Here is a 23,035-nt window from a genome sequence, read left to right on the forward strand (position 1 = left end):
TTTAGCTGCAGAGCTCTGGGATACCCGGTATTAGTATCATTCTTTTGATCCCGACAGATTCCTGATAATGATAATGTTTTATATGTTGTATATAACAACATTTTATATAAAAGCAATTGGCATTTGAATAACAGAAATAAGCTTCTCGACAAATAAAGATTCCATTACATGAAGTGATGGAGAGCCTTAGAGAGAGAGAAGTATATTTGAGAGCCTTTTTGTACTGCTTTAAGACTCCATTACTCAACCAAAGTTAAAATCTTTCACAGGCACTTAAAAAAAAAAAAAAAAAAAAAAAAAAATATGATCACTGTTTTTTAAGGTTACATGGTTAACCGTTTAAAGGCCATAGTTTTTATTTACAAAAATATCAGATAAAAATTGATTCAAACATTTCCAGTTTTTATCGTGTATAGAATAGAGTTCAAAGTATTTTTTGAAATAAATTGGGAAACTTCAGGTTGATATAAAAAGTTTTGGCAGAATTTTGAAATTTGACATTTTTTTGGTAATTTTTCCTCATTTTGATTGAAATTTGCCAAAATTTCAATTTTGAAGTAAATTAAAAATTATTTTGAGTGTTTCTGTCTCTTAATGCGTGAGTCAAAGTAAATCAATTAGTTTCTTTGTACTTTTAAATGTTGAAGAGCTAAACGCGTTCAAAAATGCGTGTTCATTTATGGAACATTGGCCTTTCAAGAGAGCGGGATTCTAGGGATATCTAATGTGCAGTGCGCTGCTTCAATTTTCCCGTCCAAACCGTAGGGTGTTGTCATCGTTTGACATGGGTATAGGGGCTAATTCTGGGTAATATGGCACAGTGGAATGCGCTTTCTGGGGTGGATTGTTTATATTGGATAAGTACTTTTTTATTCTTGCATTCTTAGAAATGTGTTTTAGCGAACGGCAGACTAATCAAACCGACTTCGACAATCTTAGATAGTCTTGTTGTGTTCAGCTGAGTTTAACCATATCAAAAAGATATCTGACATTAGAAGCTGTAAGATATTCAGAAACTCTTTCAGATTCTGAATTAGAAGATGCAGATATATTCCAATTCTGTGCTAATGAAAATGGAAACATTCTGGATGAAGATGATATTGTTGAAAATGATCTAGTATCAACAGCTCCAACTGATATATGTAAAATGCTAGGTAATTTTGCAACAATGAGGATGGGTTGTTAGAAAACTCCTTTAACGTGTTCTTCAAAAGATGCAGGGCAGAAAAAAAGAGCAAAACGCGTAAGTGTAACACTCAAGTTTCAAGAAAAAGCAAGACAGTTTTGAGCAATCTGAAAAAACATTATTATATGGGATAAAAAAAAAATTCTTTCTATAGAATCCGATCCAAACCTCAGCTCTGGATTCCATTCGAAAATATTTGCCGTGTGACAATTATAGCATGTTGGATAATTCATTCAGAGTTGCGAGAATCAGATCCTATTTCGCGTTTGGAATTCCGAAGAGAAGTGACAATGAAACTTCTACGGTCTAAGGAGGGGTTAATTATTCATCCAGGTCCACGTTGTCAACTGAAAAAAAGATCTCCGGTCATCTGATGGCCATTATATTGTGTCTGCGACGCAAGGACGGTGTGCAGTTTGCCAAAAAAAAAACTATGTATAAATGCTACCAATATGACCAAAAAAAAAGGGCCACCAAATATATGTTTTTCTTCTTTTAAAGAAAAATAAAAGAAAAGCATAAAAAGACAAAAAAAATTTGAATTTTCTGCACTCATTTTTATGTCAAAAAAATTGGTATGTGTTGCGAATTTGAATTTGTAGTAGAGAATAGAAAATTTCCTGTGATAACTGTACTCCAGAAATAAATAAATGTGAGAATATTGGTGATACCAGTTTCCGCTTTCACCTCTCTCCAATTGTCGATATGTTCCATAAGAAAAAAAAAATTTTCTTCAAATTTCAAACTCGATCTATGTATAGGTATGCAAAAGGACCTTAAATTCCAAATTTCAAAACAATAAGTGACTTTGTTCATAGTTCGGCCTTTAAACGGTTAATACTATGTGTAGTTTTTTTTTCTTTTTGCTTCAGAGGTTTTCTACTATAGAAGAAAAACAGGTGATAGTTAACATTAATTGAAATCTTTGCTGGAAGGGCCTGTATTTTGTTACTTATGGTAATCAGCTTTGCGTTGATAAAATGACCCATGTCTTTCATTTCCTTAAAATATATATCTGCTCATGGTAAAGAACAATTCAAACTGATTTATTTAGCTTCAGGCATATTGTTTATTTAAAAAAAATATTTCAATAGAGAGTTAAAAAATATAACAATTCCGTACTTGGTAAAAAATTCTTTCCATAAAGACATTGATGCAGCCACTCTTTGATTGTTCCAAGAAACGTAAGAGCAAAATAATCCTATAAAGTCATCATATAAAAATGCAATGATATTAAAAGGGGAGAATTAGAAAGAGGAAAGGGATATTTAAATGTACTAATCGATGGCTTTGTTTCATGTGTGTGCCTTCCATAGAATAATTTGACAAGCAGTTGCAACTCATGGCTGAAAATTCTGAGGGGTGGGCACCAAAATGAATATTCATTCTAAGATACCTGTACTCAATTTTCAAAAATATTATTTTTTTCTTTTAATTTATTTTGATTAATCATAGAGTTTTTACTTGAATTTTGTTTACATTGTCCTCTGTATCCAAAGAAAAATACTCGCCCCACAAAAACTTAATGCATAAAATAAGACTTTCTCATAATATATGTATTTTCGATCGCTTGAATATATTTTGTTGCGTTTTCCGTGAACACAGATTCAATGCAGGAAACGTTTTTTTCTCTAACAAATGAAAAATCACAATGCTGTTCATATGCTGTAGTGAATCTTCAAGTATTTAAATTTTTTCCTGTCATATGATTGATTTTTTCCTTTGATTTCGTCAATGCTGTTCACACCCACCAACCTTCAATTTTATGGACAAGCAAAATATATTTATAGCAAAAAAATAAATTTTGCACTTCACAACCAGTTAATTTTTTCTGTGCAACATATCTTCAGGTTTCAACTGCCTTATACACGGTATTAATTTTTTTTTAAGTTTCTATTTTTTTTACCAAAAATTTGAAAATCAATCCGTCCAAGTATTTCAATTTTATTTATATATATATTTTTTGTCAGGATTCAATCTTGACAACCACAGTTCATTAAAAACCACCAACAAATCTTGTGTATTGCTTTTCAATCGATAGACCCAGGGCTCCCACTCATCCTACTTTTCCTATCAAATCCTATCAACAAAATTTGTGTAATTGATTTCAATTGAGCAGAGAATCATTGATATATTGCCAAATATTACAAATGTAGATTGCAATTGATGATTTCTGCCATAGCAGAAATTGTATCGTTTTTCAGGTTATTTTGGGGGGGGGGGGTGCATGTGGACCATTTGGTTTATTAATTTTTCTTTTGCTTAGTTCAAGAGTTCAACAAGTAAAACTGCAGTCATTAAAAACTTCTGTCCGGATGAAATTTTTTTTTTTGTATTTATTACTTCATGGTGTCTTGGAAAGTAAATAACATTCATCATTCAAAATTATGGTGCAAATAGGTGAAACAACATGTTTGCATTAAAAAGCAATTGAATACATATAGGCCTATCGTAGGTTCTGATGCTGCCTATCCAATAGCATTCAGTTGTCTTCTGTATTTTAAGGCATGAAGAGGCATAAACAATATTTACGATGTGCTCAGTAAAGAGCTAGAAATGAAAGTACTTCATTTATCAAAAGCGATTACACTGGCATCGAACAGTTAAATGTAAACAAATCCCTTTAAAAAGGGATGGACAATGCAGTAAAACTATCTGGGTCTCCTTGCCTTACATCGGATCTTGTAATTTACACATTTTGCACTGTGCTTTTGTAAGTAGTCTGGAAGGAGCGTCATTCTTAAAAAAACTTTCTTTAAAATTTGCTGTGCATTGTCGAAGAGAGTTGACAAACTCTGCACTTTGGAAGATTCCAAATAAAATTATATATATGAGGAGAGACAGCAAAGAATTATCTGTGGTTGCTAGTACACTGTTTGGCCAAAAATTGGTTTAGTAACCAAGTCATTTGTCATTTTGCTTTGGCTTGAGTCAATCTTATAGGATACCAAAATAGTGCTATGAAAAAAGAAAAAAAGAAAGTTAATCCGAAATTTAAAAAAATAATTTTTTTTAGTGATTTTTTTCATTATGCTATAAGATTCTGTTGTCTACGGGGGTTACCCTCCCCCGTCCTGCATTTTCCTACTTTTTCAAATTTTTTGAGTGGTTGCCTTGGATAGACCACTTCTAGTGGTCAGGATCTGGATTTATGTTCAGTCCATCTTTTGTCAATGCATGTGAAAACCTCCTAGCCACCATTATTATAGCTAATTCAAAAATATTTTCAAAATCTAGGCCGTAACTAGAATTTTTGTGCAGAGGAGGCAAACATGATTTGGCTGCCCCCACCACTTTAAAATTTGAAGAGTTTATAACAGTATTTTTGTTTTCCCTCTCTAGGGCAGTTGCCCCTCTAGTTCCGGCTCTGTTTAAAATGCAGGATATCAATTTCTAATTTAACCAAGACTTAAATAAAGAAGTGTGCCAGCTATCATTAATAAGAATGTTGATTAATTACATGAAACTGTGTTTAAAAAGTTTGTTTTTGGAGAACTGGACATGATAAGAAAAGAAAGTAGCTCAATGCGATTTTTCATTTGCCGAGAAGACATAACAAACCGCATGGAATCTTCCTTTTCCCTCTCCTCTGCTATACCCATACTTACAGATCTCTCTGAACCGAGGAGCTACTCCTTCATCACCAAAGAGATTAATAGATTTTGTCATTTCTAAATAATTTGCCTGTAAATCAAAATCACATTTCACTTCAGAATATTTTAAAAATAAAAGTCATTAAATCTATAGGATACATGAGCCTTCGCGCCTTTATGATGAGCTGCCCCTGTTGACCCCATTTATCAAGTGGCAAACAAAAATATGCCCATTAGCATATATGTGTTTTAATTAACCTCCAGTTAGTTTCTATTGAAAATTTATAAAAATTATATATATACTGGATGTTATTGAGAAAAATCCCCTACCCAACAAACTTTGTCTCTATCTTTTGTTTTGAAGCAAGATGAATCACATATGTAGCAATATATCCTATATAATGATACGTAACTTCTATCATAATTATTGGCATAGTATTAAAATACTTTGACCTATGTCAGTGACTTGTGAACAATTAATGCCAACAGCATCATGAATACCATCACTAATTTAATGTTTCACACTGATGAACTCTCAATTTCATTTTTAAAGTTATTCATTTGTTTTTCATCAAATCGTTAAAAAATTCTGTTTGACTTTTTTTTTAGTCTGGGTTTGGGGGGAGAGAAAGGCAGTTCACACACCGTCACTAATTCTGTTGGCTTATTTCAATGGCATCATGACATCCTTGTATGTTATGAGCTTCATATCTTTTTTTTTTCATAGCCTTCTATTAAATGTGGTGTCTTTTTTTATGGCCCATTTCACTCTTATAAACAGTTTCCAGTAGAAAGATGAACAGTTTGGTTTTTTTTGTTTTCCCCTTATTTTTGTTGAGCACCCATATTGTCATGTTCAGTAAGAATCATTGTATCATTCATTGTTGTCCCAGAGGGAAGAGCTTAGGCAATTTTGCCCATTATTCTGACAACAAGTAGCATAACGTGAGTTGTAGATCATGAGACTGTGAAGAAGTATCCTTCTGTGTGATTTTCAAACTGTTTCTAGAGCAGTATTGGGAAAGAAAGGCATTGTAACTGTCACCATTCTGTTGAATACTGGAACCTGTAATTAGGACATTAAGGGATACCTGCAAATAATATCAAAGATATATAAATAAATGAGGAGGCTGCTCCTATCTGTGATACACTTTTAAGAGGAAAAAGGAGCAGAAACGAAATCCTGGAAATATTGCCGGAAACTCAACATGAAATCATTGAACACATAAGAGTTTAATAACACGTGAGAGTTTAATAACACATGAGAGTTTGAATCAGAGCAGAGAATTGACACTCACCAGGTGTTTAGTATAAGTAATAAAATTTACTAAGTTGTAAATGCTGGCTGCATTTACTACTCCACTTAATATCACGTCCATTGAGAAAGTGTTGACACTAGGATTGGGGAAAAAAAGTAGAAGAATCCACACACAAGTGTACATTTTTGTGTAATCAGTTCTTTTGACTGAATAACGCTTCATATAGCTTCTGTTCACTTTAAGTTTGTTCCCACAGAATCCCATATGTCATTGCTATGCCATTTTGAACAGCTGCAATCATGAGTTCTATAATTAAAACAATACTCTATGTTGCCATTGCATCTGTTACCTTCTCAGACGGAAAAGCAGTATGTTACTTTCAGGCTGAAAAAATTTCTCTATTTTCAGTGATGATTTTCATCACATCTCCTCTAAAGTTTGAAAAAACAACATAGATCATTGGATGATGATTTTTTGCTCGGCTGAGATATTTGAAATCAATAGGCTTTCTGGGCGAGGTCTTGGGTTTGATTCTCAGTAGAGAGAAATGACACTTTTTTCCTGTTCATCTCGATATAATATCCAGAAAGCCTATTCATTTCTACATAGACCATTGTTTGGCAGAACCCTTCAATTTAGCAAAGTGAAGCTAATTATGTATAGTTGAACATAAATGTTTTCAATCAAAAATGTGGAGCAAATAACTGTAATACTGACAATAATAAGGGTTGGCAGGTTTTTGACACATGGCAGTTTTTGATGGTTTACACCACGGTTTATGGTGTTTAAACCGTCATGTCAAAAACCTCAAATATTGCTTTTCAATATAAAAATTCTGATTGGAAATGCACACGTTAATTGCATGTAATGTTTAAAGTGACTATGTTATACAAAGAATAAATATTTAATATGATTCTAAAATAATTTTCTACTCTCTACAGAAGTATTTTGGACAAAATATATATGTTTTTTTTTCTTATAAAATATACAATTTGAATAGCATAAACACTGGAAGGGAAACTATGGAATGATTTGACATTCTCTGATTCAAGATGATTCTTGACCTTCCAAAATTTCTTCAACTGCTTATATATGTGCTTTGATATAAACCATCTGCTGTACTCTTTTTACAACAGATAAGTGTTTAAAAAAAGTTTTTTACATCATATAATGTAATGATGATTTCTGTTGTTATTAAATTAGATAATCACTGAGATACTCTTATTGTGCATAACATTGAAATATATCTAGCGATCAAATACTAAATTGTAGAACTAAAATGTCATTTAATTTGGCAATGCTAGCTTGTACATGAAGCTTAAGAAACTCCTTTAACTTATCATTAGTCAAACTTAGTTATTCTTTCTCCTGCGCACTATGATATGGTATATTTACTAGCATTTATAATGCAATGGTTTTCCAATTGAAGCTATATTTAATTTTAAATGTGCAAAACATGCTTTGGGTTCCTATCAGCTATGCTTTGGTTGAAAATACTCTTTAAAACTCTGTGAATTTATACACCCCAAGAGCTCTAAGAAATTTTTAGATTAAAATAAATCAGTTTAATTAGTGTATTTACAGATTCTGTGTGAGAATTTTTACATGGAATAAAATTTTGGGCAGATCAAAAAGTTTAAAATATCAAAATAGATTCTCAGTAATTATAATTCCAAATGTAAAACCCTTTAATCTACATAAGTGTTTTTTTATTTAGCATATCTATCAGGTTAAGAAACTATTTGACAACATTTACATTAAGTTTTTTAATGTTTTAATACTGATTTATAGTTTCTGAAGTCTAAAACGTAACTCTGTGATGCTCCTATCATACATATTTTGAATAAGCAGCTCTATTCCACTTAGCAAATTGAACACAGGTAAACAGTAGCTTCGATAAAATGAACCACAAAACTATATTTTATATACAAATTGTTTTTTCGGGTTCGAAGACCGTCGTCCGTTTGAGTTTGTTCTCAACGTTTCCCCAACACTAGTGGTTGGCATCATCAGGAGAATTGATAAACTGGATCAAAGTCAAGTTTTCCGGAGTCTCAGGTTGTATTTATGCACATAAGTGGCTTGAACTACACTATTGTTTTGCGATTGGTCAGTTGATTCTATGGCTGGCAGCGTATTGTAAACAGTTGTTATGCTGGTAGAACCTGATTGGCCGAGAGATGTGGAGTTATCTGATTGGCTGTTGTCATCATTCTGTTGCTGGACCTTGAAGGGGAAGGTTCTTGTTCTTCTGAGAGCTGGTGTCCAGGATCTGCTCAATTTCAAAGTTTCTTCTCTTCTATTATAGCTGTTTTTGTGCTTGTATATTTCAATAGCCTCTCTGTAGATTCGTGGGAAGAAGTGGTCAACATTAGCTATTACCTGTGTTTTGCTGAACTGTACACTGTGGTTGTCGTAAAGCGCATGCTCTGCCACCGCCGACTTTTCTGTTTGGCCCATTCTGCAGCATCATTCGTGCTCTTTTATTCTCGTGGCCACAGATCTTTTTGTGGTTCCAATATATACCTGACCACAGGTGCATGGTATTCGGTAGATCCCCGGTGTTGATAGAGGGTCACGGTGGTCTTTTGCTGATCGCAGCATTTCACATATTTTTCTGGTTGGTTTGAAAATGGTCTTTATACGATGTTTTTTCATGACCTTGCTGATTCTTGCCGTCACTCCAGGGATAAAAGGCAGCACAGCTTTTCCAATTGATTGTGACTGCTCATTTTCCGTTGGTGATTCCTTGATGGAGCGTAAGGCTTTCTTGATGTCGTCTTTCGTGTACCCATTAGAGCGGAAAACTGATTTTAAGTGCTCAATCTCTTTACCTAGATCTTTCCCTTCACATAGTCTTCTTGCCCTCTCGATCAAGGTTTTCAGTACGCCTCGTTTTTGGTGAGGATGATGATTGGAGAGCTTATGCACATATCTGTTGGTGTGAGTAGGCTTACGATAAATGCTGTGGCCTAAACGTTGACCTTGACGGCTGACCAGAACGTCCAAGAACGGGATCTGTCCTTCTTTCTCTATTTCCATAGTGAACTTGATGTTCGGATGGATTCCGTTGAGATGGTCCAAGAATCGGTGAAGATTTTCTTCACCATGCCCCCAAACAACGAATGTATCGTCAACGTAGCGGAGCCAAATTGTTGGTTTGAGAGGCGCTGTTGTTGAGGCGCAACCAACAATTTGGCTCCGCTACGTTGACGATACATTCGTTGTTTGGGGGCATGGTGAAGAACATCTTCACCGATTCTTGGACCATCTCAACGGAATCCATCCGAACATCAAGTTCACTATGGAAATAGAGAAAGAAGGACAGATCCCGTTCTTGGACATTCTGGTCAGCCGTCAAGGTCAACGTTTAGGCCACAGCATTTATCGTAAGCCTACTCACACCAACAGATATGTGCATAAGCTCTCCAATCATCATCCTCACCAAAAACGAGGTGTACTGAAAACCTTGATCGAGAGGGCAAGAAGACTATGTGAAGGGAAAGATCTAGGTAAAGAGATTGAGCACTTAAAATCAGTTTTCCGCTCTAATGGGTACACGAAAGACGACATCAAGAAAGCCTTACGCTCCATCAAGGAATCACCAACGGAAAATGAGCAGTCACAATCAATTGGAAAAGCTGTGCTGCCTTTTATCCCTGGAGTGACGGCAAGAATCAGCAAGGTCATGAAAAAACATCGTATAAAGACCATTTTCAAACCAACCAGAAAAATATGTGAAATGCTGCGATCAGCAAAAGACCACCGTGACCCTCTATCAACACCGGGGATCTACCGAATACCGTGCACCTGTGGTCAGGTATATATTGGAACCACAAAAAGATCTGTGGCCACGAGAATAAAAGAGCACGAACGATGCTGCAGAATGGGCCAAACAGAAAAGTCGGCGGTGGCAGAGCATGCGCTTTACGACAACCACAGTGTACAGTTCAGCAAAACACAGGTAATAGCTAATGTTGACCACTTCTTCCCACGAATCTACAGAGAGGCTATTGAAATATACAAGCACAAAAACAGCTATAATAGAAGAGAAGAAACTTTGAAATTGAGCAGATCCTGGACACCAGCTCAGAAGAACAAGAACCTTCCCCTTCAAGGTCCAGCAACAGAATGATGACAACAGCCAATCAGATAACTCCACATCTCTCGGCCAATCAGGTTCTACCAGCATAACAACTGTTTACAATACGCTGCCAGCCATAGAATCAACTGACCAATCGCAAAACAATAGTGTAGTTCAAGCCACTTATGTGCATAAATACAACCTGAGACTCCAGAAAACTTGACTTTGATCCAGTTTATCAATTCTCCTGATGATGCCAACCACTAGTGTTGGGGAAACGTTGAGAACAAACTCAAACGGACGACGGTCTTCGAACCCGAAAAAACAATTTGTATCAAATGATGGCCGCGAAAACCTTATAGACTATATTTTATATGTTCTAGACTCTTATGTTGAAAAATTCAAAATTGCAAATTATGATTATTTTGTTTTAATTATTTTAATAAATTAATATTTGAAAATAAAACATTGTAATATGCAAAAAAAAGTAAGTTTTTCATCATGTTATGTACTATTGTGTTCAAAAAATTATCAAAAAGCATTCATTTAGGTTTTTGATGGTTTTTGACAGTTTAAACCAGTTTTTGATGCTTGTCATCTGAAAAACCCAACCCTGACAATGTGTGCAGCCTTAGTGATAATGCTAATATTCATTGCCAACTAAAATAAAAGAATTTTCTGAATACCACTGTACTGCCACAATTTTTTTAAGTTTATTTAGATTTTTAATGGATTAACATTAACTGTACATATGTATTTATATATTTTTTTTTACTTTTGATAAAAAATGTTAGTTGTAAAAATTATAAATACATGTTTTTGTTCTATTTAGCAAAAAGCCAGAGAGAATAGAGCTGCTTCAAGGACTCAAAAGGCTAGCTCTGTGAGTTTTCCTGTTATTTAAATAAATTATTGCTTATTACAGAAATATAGTCTTCCCCTGCATTAGCTGACATGCTGCCAAACTCGAGGGACATCAGATTTTTTATTGTTGAGGTCTGGTCCGTTCCTGGCATGTTAGGAAAAGTGCAGCTTAAAATGAATTACATTAATCATTCAGCCAATTCAATGAATTTTTGTAATAAAAATATTTCAGATTTTTCCAGAATCGATGATTCAAATTTCCTGGCATACTGGCTAATGCAGTGGAATAAGTTGATCCTGCTTATAACGTTCCCTTCGGAAAAAAAGAATGCATAGATCAAACTTTTACACAATATCAATATTTGTTCAGACTGATATTTTTTAAGAAGACATTATAAAACTTCATCTTAACAACTTTCAATATATTAAGCTTCATTAGGACAAAGCTAGCCGCCATACAAAAAGTAGTCATGATGTGTCAAGAAAAAAAATTTGAGACAAGAAACGCACGCACTGGGATCAAATCAATATAATTTGGCATACTTTTACCAAGTGTCCAGGTGTAGCACATAGATTACTCTGCCTTTAGACTTTCAAAAAAATGTTCTTTCAAATAGCTGTCCAACTATCTTTGAATGAATTATTGAGAATAAATAGTACAGGAAGAATGGAAATAATTCAGCTTATGATTTTACAAAAAGCCCTATTATATGGTGGAAATGCAGATGTAATATGATAGTCAAAAGACAAGGCTACCAAATAAAGTATCCATTGGGAAATTCATTTGTTTCACTTGTTTAAAATTGTTTCCCAATATGTGTGAACACCAGAAAAAATAGCATATTTTTCTAGCATATTTACTCAATTTTTATTTAATCCTTTAACTGCACAATAAGTTCCATCTTTGTTCATCACAAGGTCCTTAATTTTATTAATAAAAAGGGAAAACACCTAAATGTTATACCAGCTTAAACCGTGACCCCTCGTTTCTTCTGTATGGTCAATTTCCAATGTGTTTGCTCTAAAATCGTCATTTCAAGCTCATGCCAGAGCTACTAGCACTTCCAATCAGACAATATTCACATCCATTTGCAGAAAATTTATATATCATGAGTCACTCCATATGACATGATCATAACACTACGGGTAACTCTGAGGAGTTCTCAAAGTAACAAATTTTTTAGGCATCTAAAAAATTATCTTCTGTACACTATCTGGTGAATTAATATGATCCATATTCTTGCAAAAATCTGTTCAACAAATGTGGAATGAATTTTCTTCATTTTTGTGCTATCAGTATCACCTGTTGAACCTGTCTGCTGATTCCAATCCCTCTAAATCAAACTATTCAGTTCAAAATTTGAATTTCACATCTGTTCCTTAATTTATTGACAGTGCATATGTTATTTATTTTATATAGAAGCTCCAACTTAACAGGTTGATTGATTTATCACAGTATCATAAAAACTTAAATGTAGTATTTTTATAATTTTAGGATATAGATCGTTCTTCCAAAGAAATAAAGTTAGAGGAATTGGATCAAGAAAAACAATGGAAACAGTTTCAAGCATTGAGACAGCTGCAGCAGCAAAAACAACAAAAAATGCAAGATCAGAAAGCTCAATGTAAGTACAAAAATTTGAATTTACTGGCCATCTCAAGAAGTTTAGATATACACTTTTTGGGAAATAAATATTAAACTTTCATAAATAATATTGAAGCTTTTTGATAGATAATTATGTGATTTTTATATACAGTAGTAAGATCGAAATCTAGAGTACTTGGGAGCTATATTAGTGACATAACCTGCCAACCGGTATGATTTCATCATATTTAGTATGATTTTAGCAAATTAATATTATTATATGCTTCTCTTTCTAAAAATGGAATTTTTTACGAAATCGCTACTATTGGCGGTTTCCTGCCTATGCGGCAAACTGGTCAGCATTAGAAATCAATGGTCCATTGTTCGACATCACTCTGCAAAACCAGTAGCCAAAAATTCCCCCCGCAGTGAGAAAAAGTGGAACACCACTGGGGGTTTTCAAGATAGTTTCATGGGTGCCGCGTGCGGCATCTGTGCAGAAATTATGTCTCAAGCCACCTCTGACTGTATTATGCAGTATATTGAGTGGCACCTCAATCTCTCCTTTAGCATCCGTTTGATTGATCAATATTTTTCCGCCTTTTGCACGCCATTCTAACTCTACATGCTTTCATGAATTATACATCACTTTATTTTTTCAATTCAGGCCAAATTTTCTAAATGAACTTGTGCCAAAAATTCAGTTCATAATTCACTCATGTTTGATAGATTTACAATAATAGACCATTATTTTTTGATATTGGAGTATAGTCAAAAAACTTTTTGAAACAGGGCTGAGTCTAAAATTTATAAAATTGCTTTTTATTGTTGAGTTATTCAGGGTCGAGAATTTTCTGGATTTCTGCAAATTTTCGACAAAAACTAATATTGCACTTGATATAATTCTATTGATATTGCTCATTCAGGTGACTAGAATGTCTAATTTTGAGTTATGAATATCGGTTAATTTTCAATACTTTTAGCACCCATCTAATGAATTTTTATCTTTTTGATGTTTTCATGTGATCGGGGACTGTGTCTCAGTGAGCGAAATCATATTTCATTTTAGATAGATACAAGCAAACACTTTTTTTTTTCCTGTGAGCTGTTCCCTTCCTGAAATACCAGAATCACAAATTTTCGGTGATGCCTGGCCCTTAATGCGGGCCATAAGTCACCATATGAGCTGGGGCCCCTTGAGGACTCCCATTGGAGAGAAAGACAAGAGAGTAATGTATGTGTGAAAGTGAGTGCATGTATGAATTGGGAAAAGTTGTCACACAAAGTCGGGAATTTGGTCAAAAATGGTTTCTGGAATGCAATTAATTCTGAATTTAACGACTGGTAAAATGCAGCCACTACCTTAGATGATTAGTATTATTATTATTATTAGCTTCGCTGTGAAGAAAGCCACGTCGTGTAACGTCTTGATGTTTTCGCTGCTTGTCTCATATTGGCTGAGACGTGTTTCTGGTCTCCTATTGGCTGAAACCTGGAAAAGATACATATCATACAAAAATAAAAAAGTTAGTGGCAAGGCAAGAAAAATAGAGACAAGGATTAGTACAATTATTTTTTAAAGTCGAGAGATTGAGGATTTCACATATAACGTTTGAAAATCCTCAAATAGGGGAAAAATATGATTTTTTTTAAGTTTTCGAGATTAAAAAAAAAGTTTTTTTGCAGAGGGATTTTTTTTTTTTAGAATTAAAGATGGTGAAAAGAAAATGAGAAAAGTAGAGAATTTTCTCCGATTAAATAAAGAATTTCAAGAAAATTCTAGACGAGAAGGATGAGGCTTAATCCTTCATGACAATGTTGCCTGCCTCGACCAAGAACTTGTTGTAGACAGCTTGCCTCTCTTTTTTTATTTTTATCTTTAAAATGTCCTCGAAGCACAATTTCACGTAATACATTGAATTCGGGCAGTCAGCCGAGTCCGTGTTGGAAGAGGTAACAAATGGTTCAGCGTAGCTGATGGTGCCGTAGAAGATTCGGCATCCTTGGGCTTTTTCTCGGTGACTGGACTGCTTTCGGCTAGAGGCTTTGGGAAATTTTTAACGTTTTTTCTCAAGTCGGTAGGGCGATTTGTTGTGCTGAAGTCATTACAGTTGAATTTTGTCTTTTCGTTGGACCTTGGGCTCTCGTGTGGACTTGTAATTTTTCGCTGCCTCGATCTTGCTTGTTTGTCATTGTCCACGCGAATATTTTACTTGGGTGAGATTGAAGAAATTTTCCTATGTGGTATCAATTCATGACTGAGATTACGGGAAACATTCATATTTCGTCAGACACTCCTGAGTGCAAAAGCTGTGAGACTTGAAGTTTTCACTGAATTCTGGGACAGCAAACGTCCTGCTATGATGCCTGTGTTAGTTTTTTCTGGGCGGTTGGTTCCGGTTTTGAACTTCTGGAGTTTGGCTGTTTATGCGCTACATTTTTTGTAGCTCGCAAGATGATGACCAAAATTACAGTTTATGCAGGACGGCTTGTCAATTCCAAGAACTTTAGAACACGGCTGGCCGATGTGGTTTTCTGTGCATTTGATGCACCTTTCTTCAAAATTACAGCTGTCAGCTCGATGGGTCCAGCGTTGACATCATGAATCCATCATTCCTTAAAGCATATTGAAGCCTTTCCCCTAGCCATTAAAATAAAATTTCTATTAATAACATATTTAGTCAGTTTTGATTTCTTAAGTATTATGAAGTTTTAGGATTTTAAATAAACGATCATCCAGATTTTCTGTTTTGAAGTTGTTGTTTTTTTACAATTTTTTAACACTGATAATGCATTACTTATACCTGTTTTGCTAGCTGTATCAACTCCATCTACTTGCAGCTGAAAAGTTTTGTCAAACTGGTTTGGTCAGAAAAAGGCATGCTTTATTTTGGGGTTCAGAAAAACAAAACTGAAAGTTTAAATGTGCAAGTTTGGCTATGGCTATACATTGAGAGGTTTCATTGTACAGCTGTTCTGTTTCAACTACAAGTTCATTTTAGATATATTAACATGTCATTCATTAATTGAGACTATCTGACTTTTCTAAACTCATTTTTTCTTTTTTCTAGCTATGATGAAAGTTTATACAGACAAGCTTGACACACCACAGCCATGTACTGAACTCGACTGCTCATTAAAATTAAATCGGCCTTTAGCTGATATTTCTGTAACTGGTTTACATAGTACAGAGGCAAACACAAAGAGTGGCACATATGATAATACCTTCGGCAAAAAATGGGTTTCTGATCCCCTCTTGTCAAAAATAGATGACCTGAATAGCCAAAATCCAATACTACAGGTATATTGTTCTTGCATTCTATCTCACACAATAATTAAAGGTTTGTGTGTTTAAGTATTTTTCACTGGGGGGGGGGGGGTGGCAGCAAAAAAGCATATCTATTTGCTCTCTTTTGGATGCATTCCTATAACTTTTCTATATTTGTATATTGTGTAAATTTTTTTCTATATGCTGGGTGTATGTGGAATTCATTAAAAAAGTGAGAAAAATTTGAAAATAAAAACATTTTTTAACTTGAAGCCATTTGAGGTTGTGACCCAGACTTTTGGTAGCTTTCCAAAGGGAAAATTTTTTTATCCTGGACGGACAAATAAAAATTTTTCTTACTTTCTTCACTATTTGGATTGTCTCAATTATTCCTGTGAAGCAATGTTTCTCAAAACAGGCAATCATTTCTTGAGGAGCATTCAAAAAGACTGGGCATATGAAAGTGTCAATCTATGGGTATAATAAAGTTCATGTATAAAGTGAGCACTGATTTTTTTCTTCTGGATTGAAATGAAGGATTTTTTGTTCAATAGATAAGAACGCTCTTTGGTAACAAAATTTTGGGAATCTTCCGTGCCACATGAACAGAGAATTTTGGGGAAAGAAGCATCAACTCTATACTTATCTTTTAAGCACTTCTGTTCAAATAAGTTTCATGCACAGATACCAAGTTATGAATGTCATACAGCACATTCATGCTTCAAAGTTGAAAACATAGGTGGAGATAGACTCGGAAGTTTATGAGGGGGATGATGATGTCAATTGATATATGTACGCCTACATTAGATCAGTGAACTCTACTTTTGACACTAGGGCCCCCATGCCCCCCCCCAGGTATCTCCACCCATGGTTGACAACTTCGAGGCCTGAATGCAAGCAGATCTCCCCATTAAAAGGTCTCGCCACAGAGAGCAGCAGACATAAAATGGTATGGAAATTCAATCTTTACAGTTCACTCACAATTTTAAATACAGATGGCAGCAATAAAACACTTTACACTAGATATGCATAGGGTTACCAGACGTCCTCCTTTAGGATGACATATCCTCTTTTTTGATGTAATTTCAAGCTTTCTCCTTTTTTAAAAAATTCACCCTTTTGTCCTCCTTTTCAGGTTTCCAAAATTTTTTTCCCCTTTACAATTTTTTTCCCAATCTAAAACCAGGTCACCAGATGTGCTTCTTTTCGATGTTGTTTCCAGCATCCTCCTATGTTTTGGAAAATTTGTCCCTTTGTCTTCCTTTTTCTGGTTTTCACAATTATTCTCCTTTTTTCCTACTCTAACGTATATCTCTTCATTGATATGAGTGTTTTTGTTTTTTTTTCCACATCCATTGACCGATAGCCATTGTTTTGAATTATGATATCTCGCCAACCTTGGCTGTAACTTGGTGACCACATATGTTATACGACCAAATCAGTTCATTTTATCGCCACTCGATGTTTGTACTCGCAGATAGTAATGTTATATGTAATATGCGTGAATGTTATGTAATGTTTTCATTTTACTTTATAATTAAAGTTAATATTAATAATTAGTTATATTAGATCATATTGTGCCTTGAACTCTGCTATGAGTTTCTACCACATGTCTCAGATGGACATGAGATTACAGATCCACAGTTTGCGACACCATGTCCCATTGCAATTTTTGTTCCTCTTGATGTCTACTAACTACCCTCTGAGTTTGTTGGTCCATTAACAGAGCACCCTGTATATACCTTCTTAAAATACTGTAGAATTTAACTGTAATTTTTTTCTGTGAAGAATCATCATTCAGACCAGAAACGGTAGATTTCATCTAAAATTGTGATAAGTGTAGTGATGAAGATGTGATGAAGACATCCAAATGCCAAGAAGAGCAGGAAATTGTCAAAAGATGGTATCCTCTTTGAGAATGCAGACCACCTCCTTTTCTTACAGAAAACTGCGTGCTGTTATCATATCTGAGCTGCTCCTGTATTAGCAAAATGTCCATCAAGTAAATGAAAAAAAAAAAAAAATAAATGCAGGAAAAAAAAATTGGACTTTGATGTGTAAGGACTGGTTATGGTACAACAACGTGTCAAAGTGCCTTCACCTCTAAATAAGAATTGCTGATTTCCATTCTTGCTTTTCCTTTAAATATGTGCTCGACCTTCTCGAAAATAGTCTAATTTTTTGTTCTCTCTGCTTTGAATATTTTCTCACTAATTTATTTAAATGAGTTGAAAGTGTATGCAATTTCATTAATAATATACATTGCTTTCATTTTATTTGATTTTAATAGTGCTATCAAAAGTTTTTCCGAAAAACTCTAATAGAGGTTTAACTTTCCTTATTCCTTTGAGTTTTATTTTGTATCATTTGATTTTTTAAAAACACAGGCTCTATATATATCTCAGACCATAAGTTTCCAGTTTCTTCTTCAAGTTTTGAATAAATATTTTTTAGGTTTTATTGTCTTGAATTTGTGAATTTCTAGAGACCCGCAGCAAACTGTAAATATGTTCATTCTAAATTGCATTCACCTGTAGATAGATGGCAGCACCTACTTACTTATACTGTACTTATCTAAGGTTACCAGTTCTCCTTTTTCATTTTAAGCACGTTATTTCAAGCATTCTCGCATGTTTTGGAAAATTTGCCCCTTTTCTCCTCCTTTTCAAGTTTCCGGAATTATTTTTCTTTTTATTCTTAGAAAAATTTTCCCCTACTTGGAAGCATACATCTTCATTCACATGAGTGGTTTCATGGTTTTTTCCACTGACCAATAGGTGTCGAAATTCACAGAATTTTTTTTCCCCCAATTCTGTTTGTCTAAAAAAATTATTGTTGTACTAGATTTCATTGGTCAGAATAGTGGGCCCAATCTGTGGTGAAAATTGGAAAAAGTGATGTCATTTAGGGATGCACGCACAGGCATCCTCCTTTCTCAGTTTTTGAATCTGTAACCCTAGATATGCATGCAGACTGTTAGGTATATGAACATTCTTCTGGGTAACTCACTTCTATTGCCCATGGCAATACACCAGAGTTGCATTTTGTTTAGAAGAAGAAGTGCATAAAAGTTAGTCTCTGACTGAGATGTGTGACTAAAGGTTTCTTTTTGTGAAAGGGGATAGTGCTATGACAACTGCACTTACAGTAGATAGAACTGCTCACACAACCTCAGATTAATGCAAGTATTTGCAGAGTGTCCCTTAATTGACTGACTTTTTTCAAAATCATATAGCAAGGAAAAGGTGGCACATTAAAGCCATTCTTGCGGAATATAAATGTGCAAAGTAAAGAATTTCAGATATGTCGTTCATGTTGCAAGGGGATATATAGTTATCAAAATTTAAAAAAAAATAACTTTTCACACTGGCACTCTGTGCCCAAAAGCCCAATTGCAAGGTTGTTGCCCTGTCTCTCCTCATGCAAACAAAAAAACCTCATGTTTCTAAGTGATTTCTAATTCACAGAGATATTTGAATTCAAAATGGAGGAAAGTGGAAAGACCACAGCAAAAACTAACAGACAACACTTTTTTAAAATTTATTTTAGAAACGTGAATTTTTTTTTTGGCCTCAGAAGAAACAGGACAACTTTCTAATTGGGTTCCTTAAATCAGGGTGCCCATGTAAAAATTTAGAATTTTCTTTTATGACACACTGTATTTTCACTCTCAAAACTGGTACGGGGATTTTTTTAACACATTTTGAGAATTTTTTAAATTGGAACTATTTTTCTGCGACTAACACTTGATGAGATGAAGGCAATGAATGAATGAACGCCAGAACTTTGCCACTGGACTTATCCCGTTGCCGAGATTTCTTCCAGCCCAGCTTCGTGATGATGAGATCAAGGCAGGATTAGCACTTGCAGGAGGGGGGGGGGACACCCTGTATATTGTCGTACCGGCTGAAGTAATAAGTCAATAAGTGAGGAACTTTTCGAAATTTTGATAAATGTTAAAAAACAATGATAGTTTTTAGTTCAGTTTTTAACTTTATTTTAAAAAAAAGCCGAAGTTAAATATTAAACAGTAGCCAAAAAAGGAATTAAATACCAAGCTTGCACTTACACACGAGAGCTTATAAAATTTAATTAGTACGGATAATTTATGTAATTGATTACAGAAAAAAAACAAATAGAAAGCTTAGTATCCTAGGGGCTGTGGGAAGGTAAGTCATATTGCACTGGGGGTGTGGGATGGAAAAAGGGTAAGAATCACTAGTTGAAACTGACTGGCTATCAGTCATTATGAGTTTACTTTTAGGGTTGTTTTGTACTGTAGGGTAGGTTATCTGTAAACTGGAATACCCACCATAACTCTCCCCAGTGGGCTTATCTGTATCAATAAACTATACTGCTACATGGATGCTAGGTATTTCCACTGAAAAGGGTAGTTAAATTGATGTTATGGGAGAATGGTGATGGAGGTAAGAAGTTGCAACCAATAGCAAGTGTTTTGTATAAAAAAAGCTCAGGGACTGCATTTCAAGTTAACATACTAATTTTAGCATGTATTATGGTTTAGACTGACTGGCTATCAATCAGCATGAGTATCCTTTAAGGACCCAAAGCAGAATATGTCCAAAACTGTGACATACGTCACAGAACAATTTTAAGAAAACTGTTGAAAATGCTATTATAAAAATTATTACTGCAGGACATTTCTAGTCAGCTAAGGGCTCCATTGCAAATAATGCAAAACATTCTGCTTTGGGGCTTTTAGAGTTATTCTGTACTCTGTATGGCCGTAAACTGGAGTATCCACCATTACTCTCTCCAGTGGACTTATCTGTATCAATAAACTATACTACTACATGGGTGTTAGGTATTTCAACTGAAAAGGGTGGTTAAACATTGATGTGATGGGAGAATGGTGATAGAGGTAAGAATTCACAACCAATATCAAGTGTTTTACATTAAAAAAAGCCCAGAATCTGCATATCAAGTGTTGTACTAGCTTTGCTATGTTTTAGAATGGGTGAGTGAAAGATGTTCTCAATTTTATTCTTGATCAACATATGAAAGTTATGACTGGCTTATTTAATAGAAATACAACATATTTCAACTGAAATGCATAATGAAGAGGTTTTAAAGCTTCAGAAACATTAAAAATTGTTCATGATTATACTCAACTGTCTCTTCACTGACTTCAGAGGGTGTGGTAGCGCAGGTCGATAAGATACTTGCCTGAAGTACCAGAGGATGTTTAGAGGTGTTGTGAGTTCGATACCCGGTTTGTCCTTGTCAGAAACTTTTAGGACACAGGAGTACAACAGAAAAGGTGATATGACCACAGAAAAATATTGCTATTGCAGAGAGTCCCCCATCAAGGGGTTAGTGCACCAATGTCTTGATGAATATAAAAAAAAGGCTGTCGTTTGGATTTGGCAATAAATTGTAGGTCCAGGTCTAATTAGCCCTCGTGTGCAAAAAATGACTGTAGTGCAACAAAAATGATCAAACTGACTTCAGAAACTGCTGGGATTTTTTCCCAATTGTATGAATTGAAAAGATGGTTTTCTGGGATAGGTGGTGACAAAAACAATTTTCAAAATTTAAGTGTCCTTTGAAAACAGTACAGATGTAACAGGGTTATGTTGTAATAATATGTAATTTTGATCAAGAAATAATATTTTGTTATGCATTTAAGTATAAAGCTATTTTACCCATATTTTACTTAAACATACTTGTATCTATAGATTTTCATGTTGTTTTCAAAATATACTTTTCATGATTTTCACTTATACACCTCTCTCTGCATCTCCCCCCTCCCCCCCATGTTCTCTTGCACTGACATATAAGTAAAAAGTCACTGTATTAGCTAAAACAGCAAAAACTATTCAGCACTTAATGTGTTTGCCATATATTTTTATATTCATTCATATCAATAAGATTTATTTTAAATACAATTTTGTTGCAGCCTACTCTTTTACAAGGAAGAACAGAAATGCCATCACCTGTACCACTTGGAAATTCCTCCCAAGGTCGACCCCATCCACCTAGCCCATTTATACAGGTCACTCGTGTACATCCTCCTGTAGATTCTTTAACTGATTCAATTTCAGTGCAAGAACAAACTAATGTCATGCAGCCAGAGCAATACAATAGATCTAGACCTTCTCTTTCTCCACGTGGTTTACTTCCACCTCATAATCAAATCACTTTTCCTCCCACTTCTCCAGTTTCTCGACATTCTTTACTTATAGCTCGATCAGAAATAACTCGTGCTATGACACCTCTACAGAAAGAATTATTATATGTATCCCCATCAGTTCATCAAACACACCAGAATTCAGAATCAACATATCCTAACACTGTTTCGCCAAGAAACCAGTTCTTATCTCCCGTGGAATCTCAGCCAACAAGTGGAAGCAATGCTGCCCATAATCCAGATTTCTCACCTAATAGAGTGAATGTAGGTATTTTTAATGTTGGGGGAACTTCAGACCAATACCCTTCAGATTTTGGTACCAATACAAAAGAAATTCCTAATTCAAAAACTTTTTTTGCTCCTCAGAACCCTACACATATGACAACTCATGCAGCTGTTATCGATGCTAACAAAAAATTACAAGCCCATCCAGTGTCAGGTGACCAGTTCGTGCATCAGCAAACTGCTCAGGCACGCCCAGTTCATCCTATCATACATAAAGAATTATCCCCACAAAAAGATGATCTCTATCATTCCATATCTGACACTACACATCCAACTCATACTGCAAGTCAAGAAAGCGTTGTACAACAACATTCATTGGAAAATGTGTTGAAAGAACCACCTGATCCCAATAAATTAGCTCATCATCAACTGAAAGAACTACTTCAAAAGCAGCAGATGAATAGTGACGATGAAGACACAGTTTTTAGTGCAAGGAATAAAGATTCAGCTTCTTATCAAGACTTTCCAAAAGGTTTGTGAACTTGACCATAGATTCTAGCTCTTGATAAAGTTTTCATGACCATTGTCGATTAGGAGATAAGTTCTTGAGGCAAATGGCTGTTGTCAGTATGAGTTTATTCTACTAAAAAAAACCGGCAGGGAAAGGTTGAGTAAAATGAACTTAAACGATGATAGCCTTTTGCCTATAGAAGTTCTCTTCTAATTGACTAGATTTTGTTCGGTATAAACGAATATGTGTACTGAACACTAGTTTTATGTTGGGAACACTTACTTATGTATATTGATATAATGATATCTT

At 34.8% G+C, this 23,035-nt stretch overlaps 1 protein-coding gene across 3 annotated transcripts in view; it reads left to right on the forward strand.

The window, feature by feature from the left end:
- LOC149065784 (histone-lysine N-methyltransferase 2C-like) overlaps positions 1-23,035 on the forward strand; it is a 385,748-nt gene that overhangs the window by 187,910 nt on the left and 174,803 nt on the right. For all 3 annotated transcript variants that reach the window (XM_089253606.1, XM_089253607.1, XM_089253608.1), the window contains 4 exons: positions 10,955-11,005; positions 12,482-12,611; positions 15,643-15,872; positions 21,760-22,747. In XM_089253606.1, the coding sequence (XP_089109732.1) occupies positions 10,955-11,005; positions 12,482-12,611; positions 15,643-15,872; positions 21,760-22,747 (1,399 nt within the window). The remainder of the gene's footprint in view (positions 1-10,954; positions 11,006-12,481; positions 12,612-15,642; positions 15,873-21,759; positions 22,748-23,035) is intronic.

This window comes from Pholcus phalangioides, unplaced genomic scaffold, assembly GCF_987345545.1.
Source record: "Pholcus phalangioides strain wild (caught in Gottingen) unplaced genomic scaffold, Ppha-v1.0 ptg000039l_1, whole genome shotgun sequence".
NCBI classification, from domain to species: domain Eukaryota; kingdom Metazoa; phylum Arthropoda; class Arachnida; order Araneae; family Pholcidae; genus Pholcus; species Pholcus phalangioides.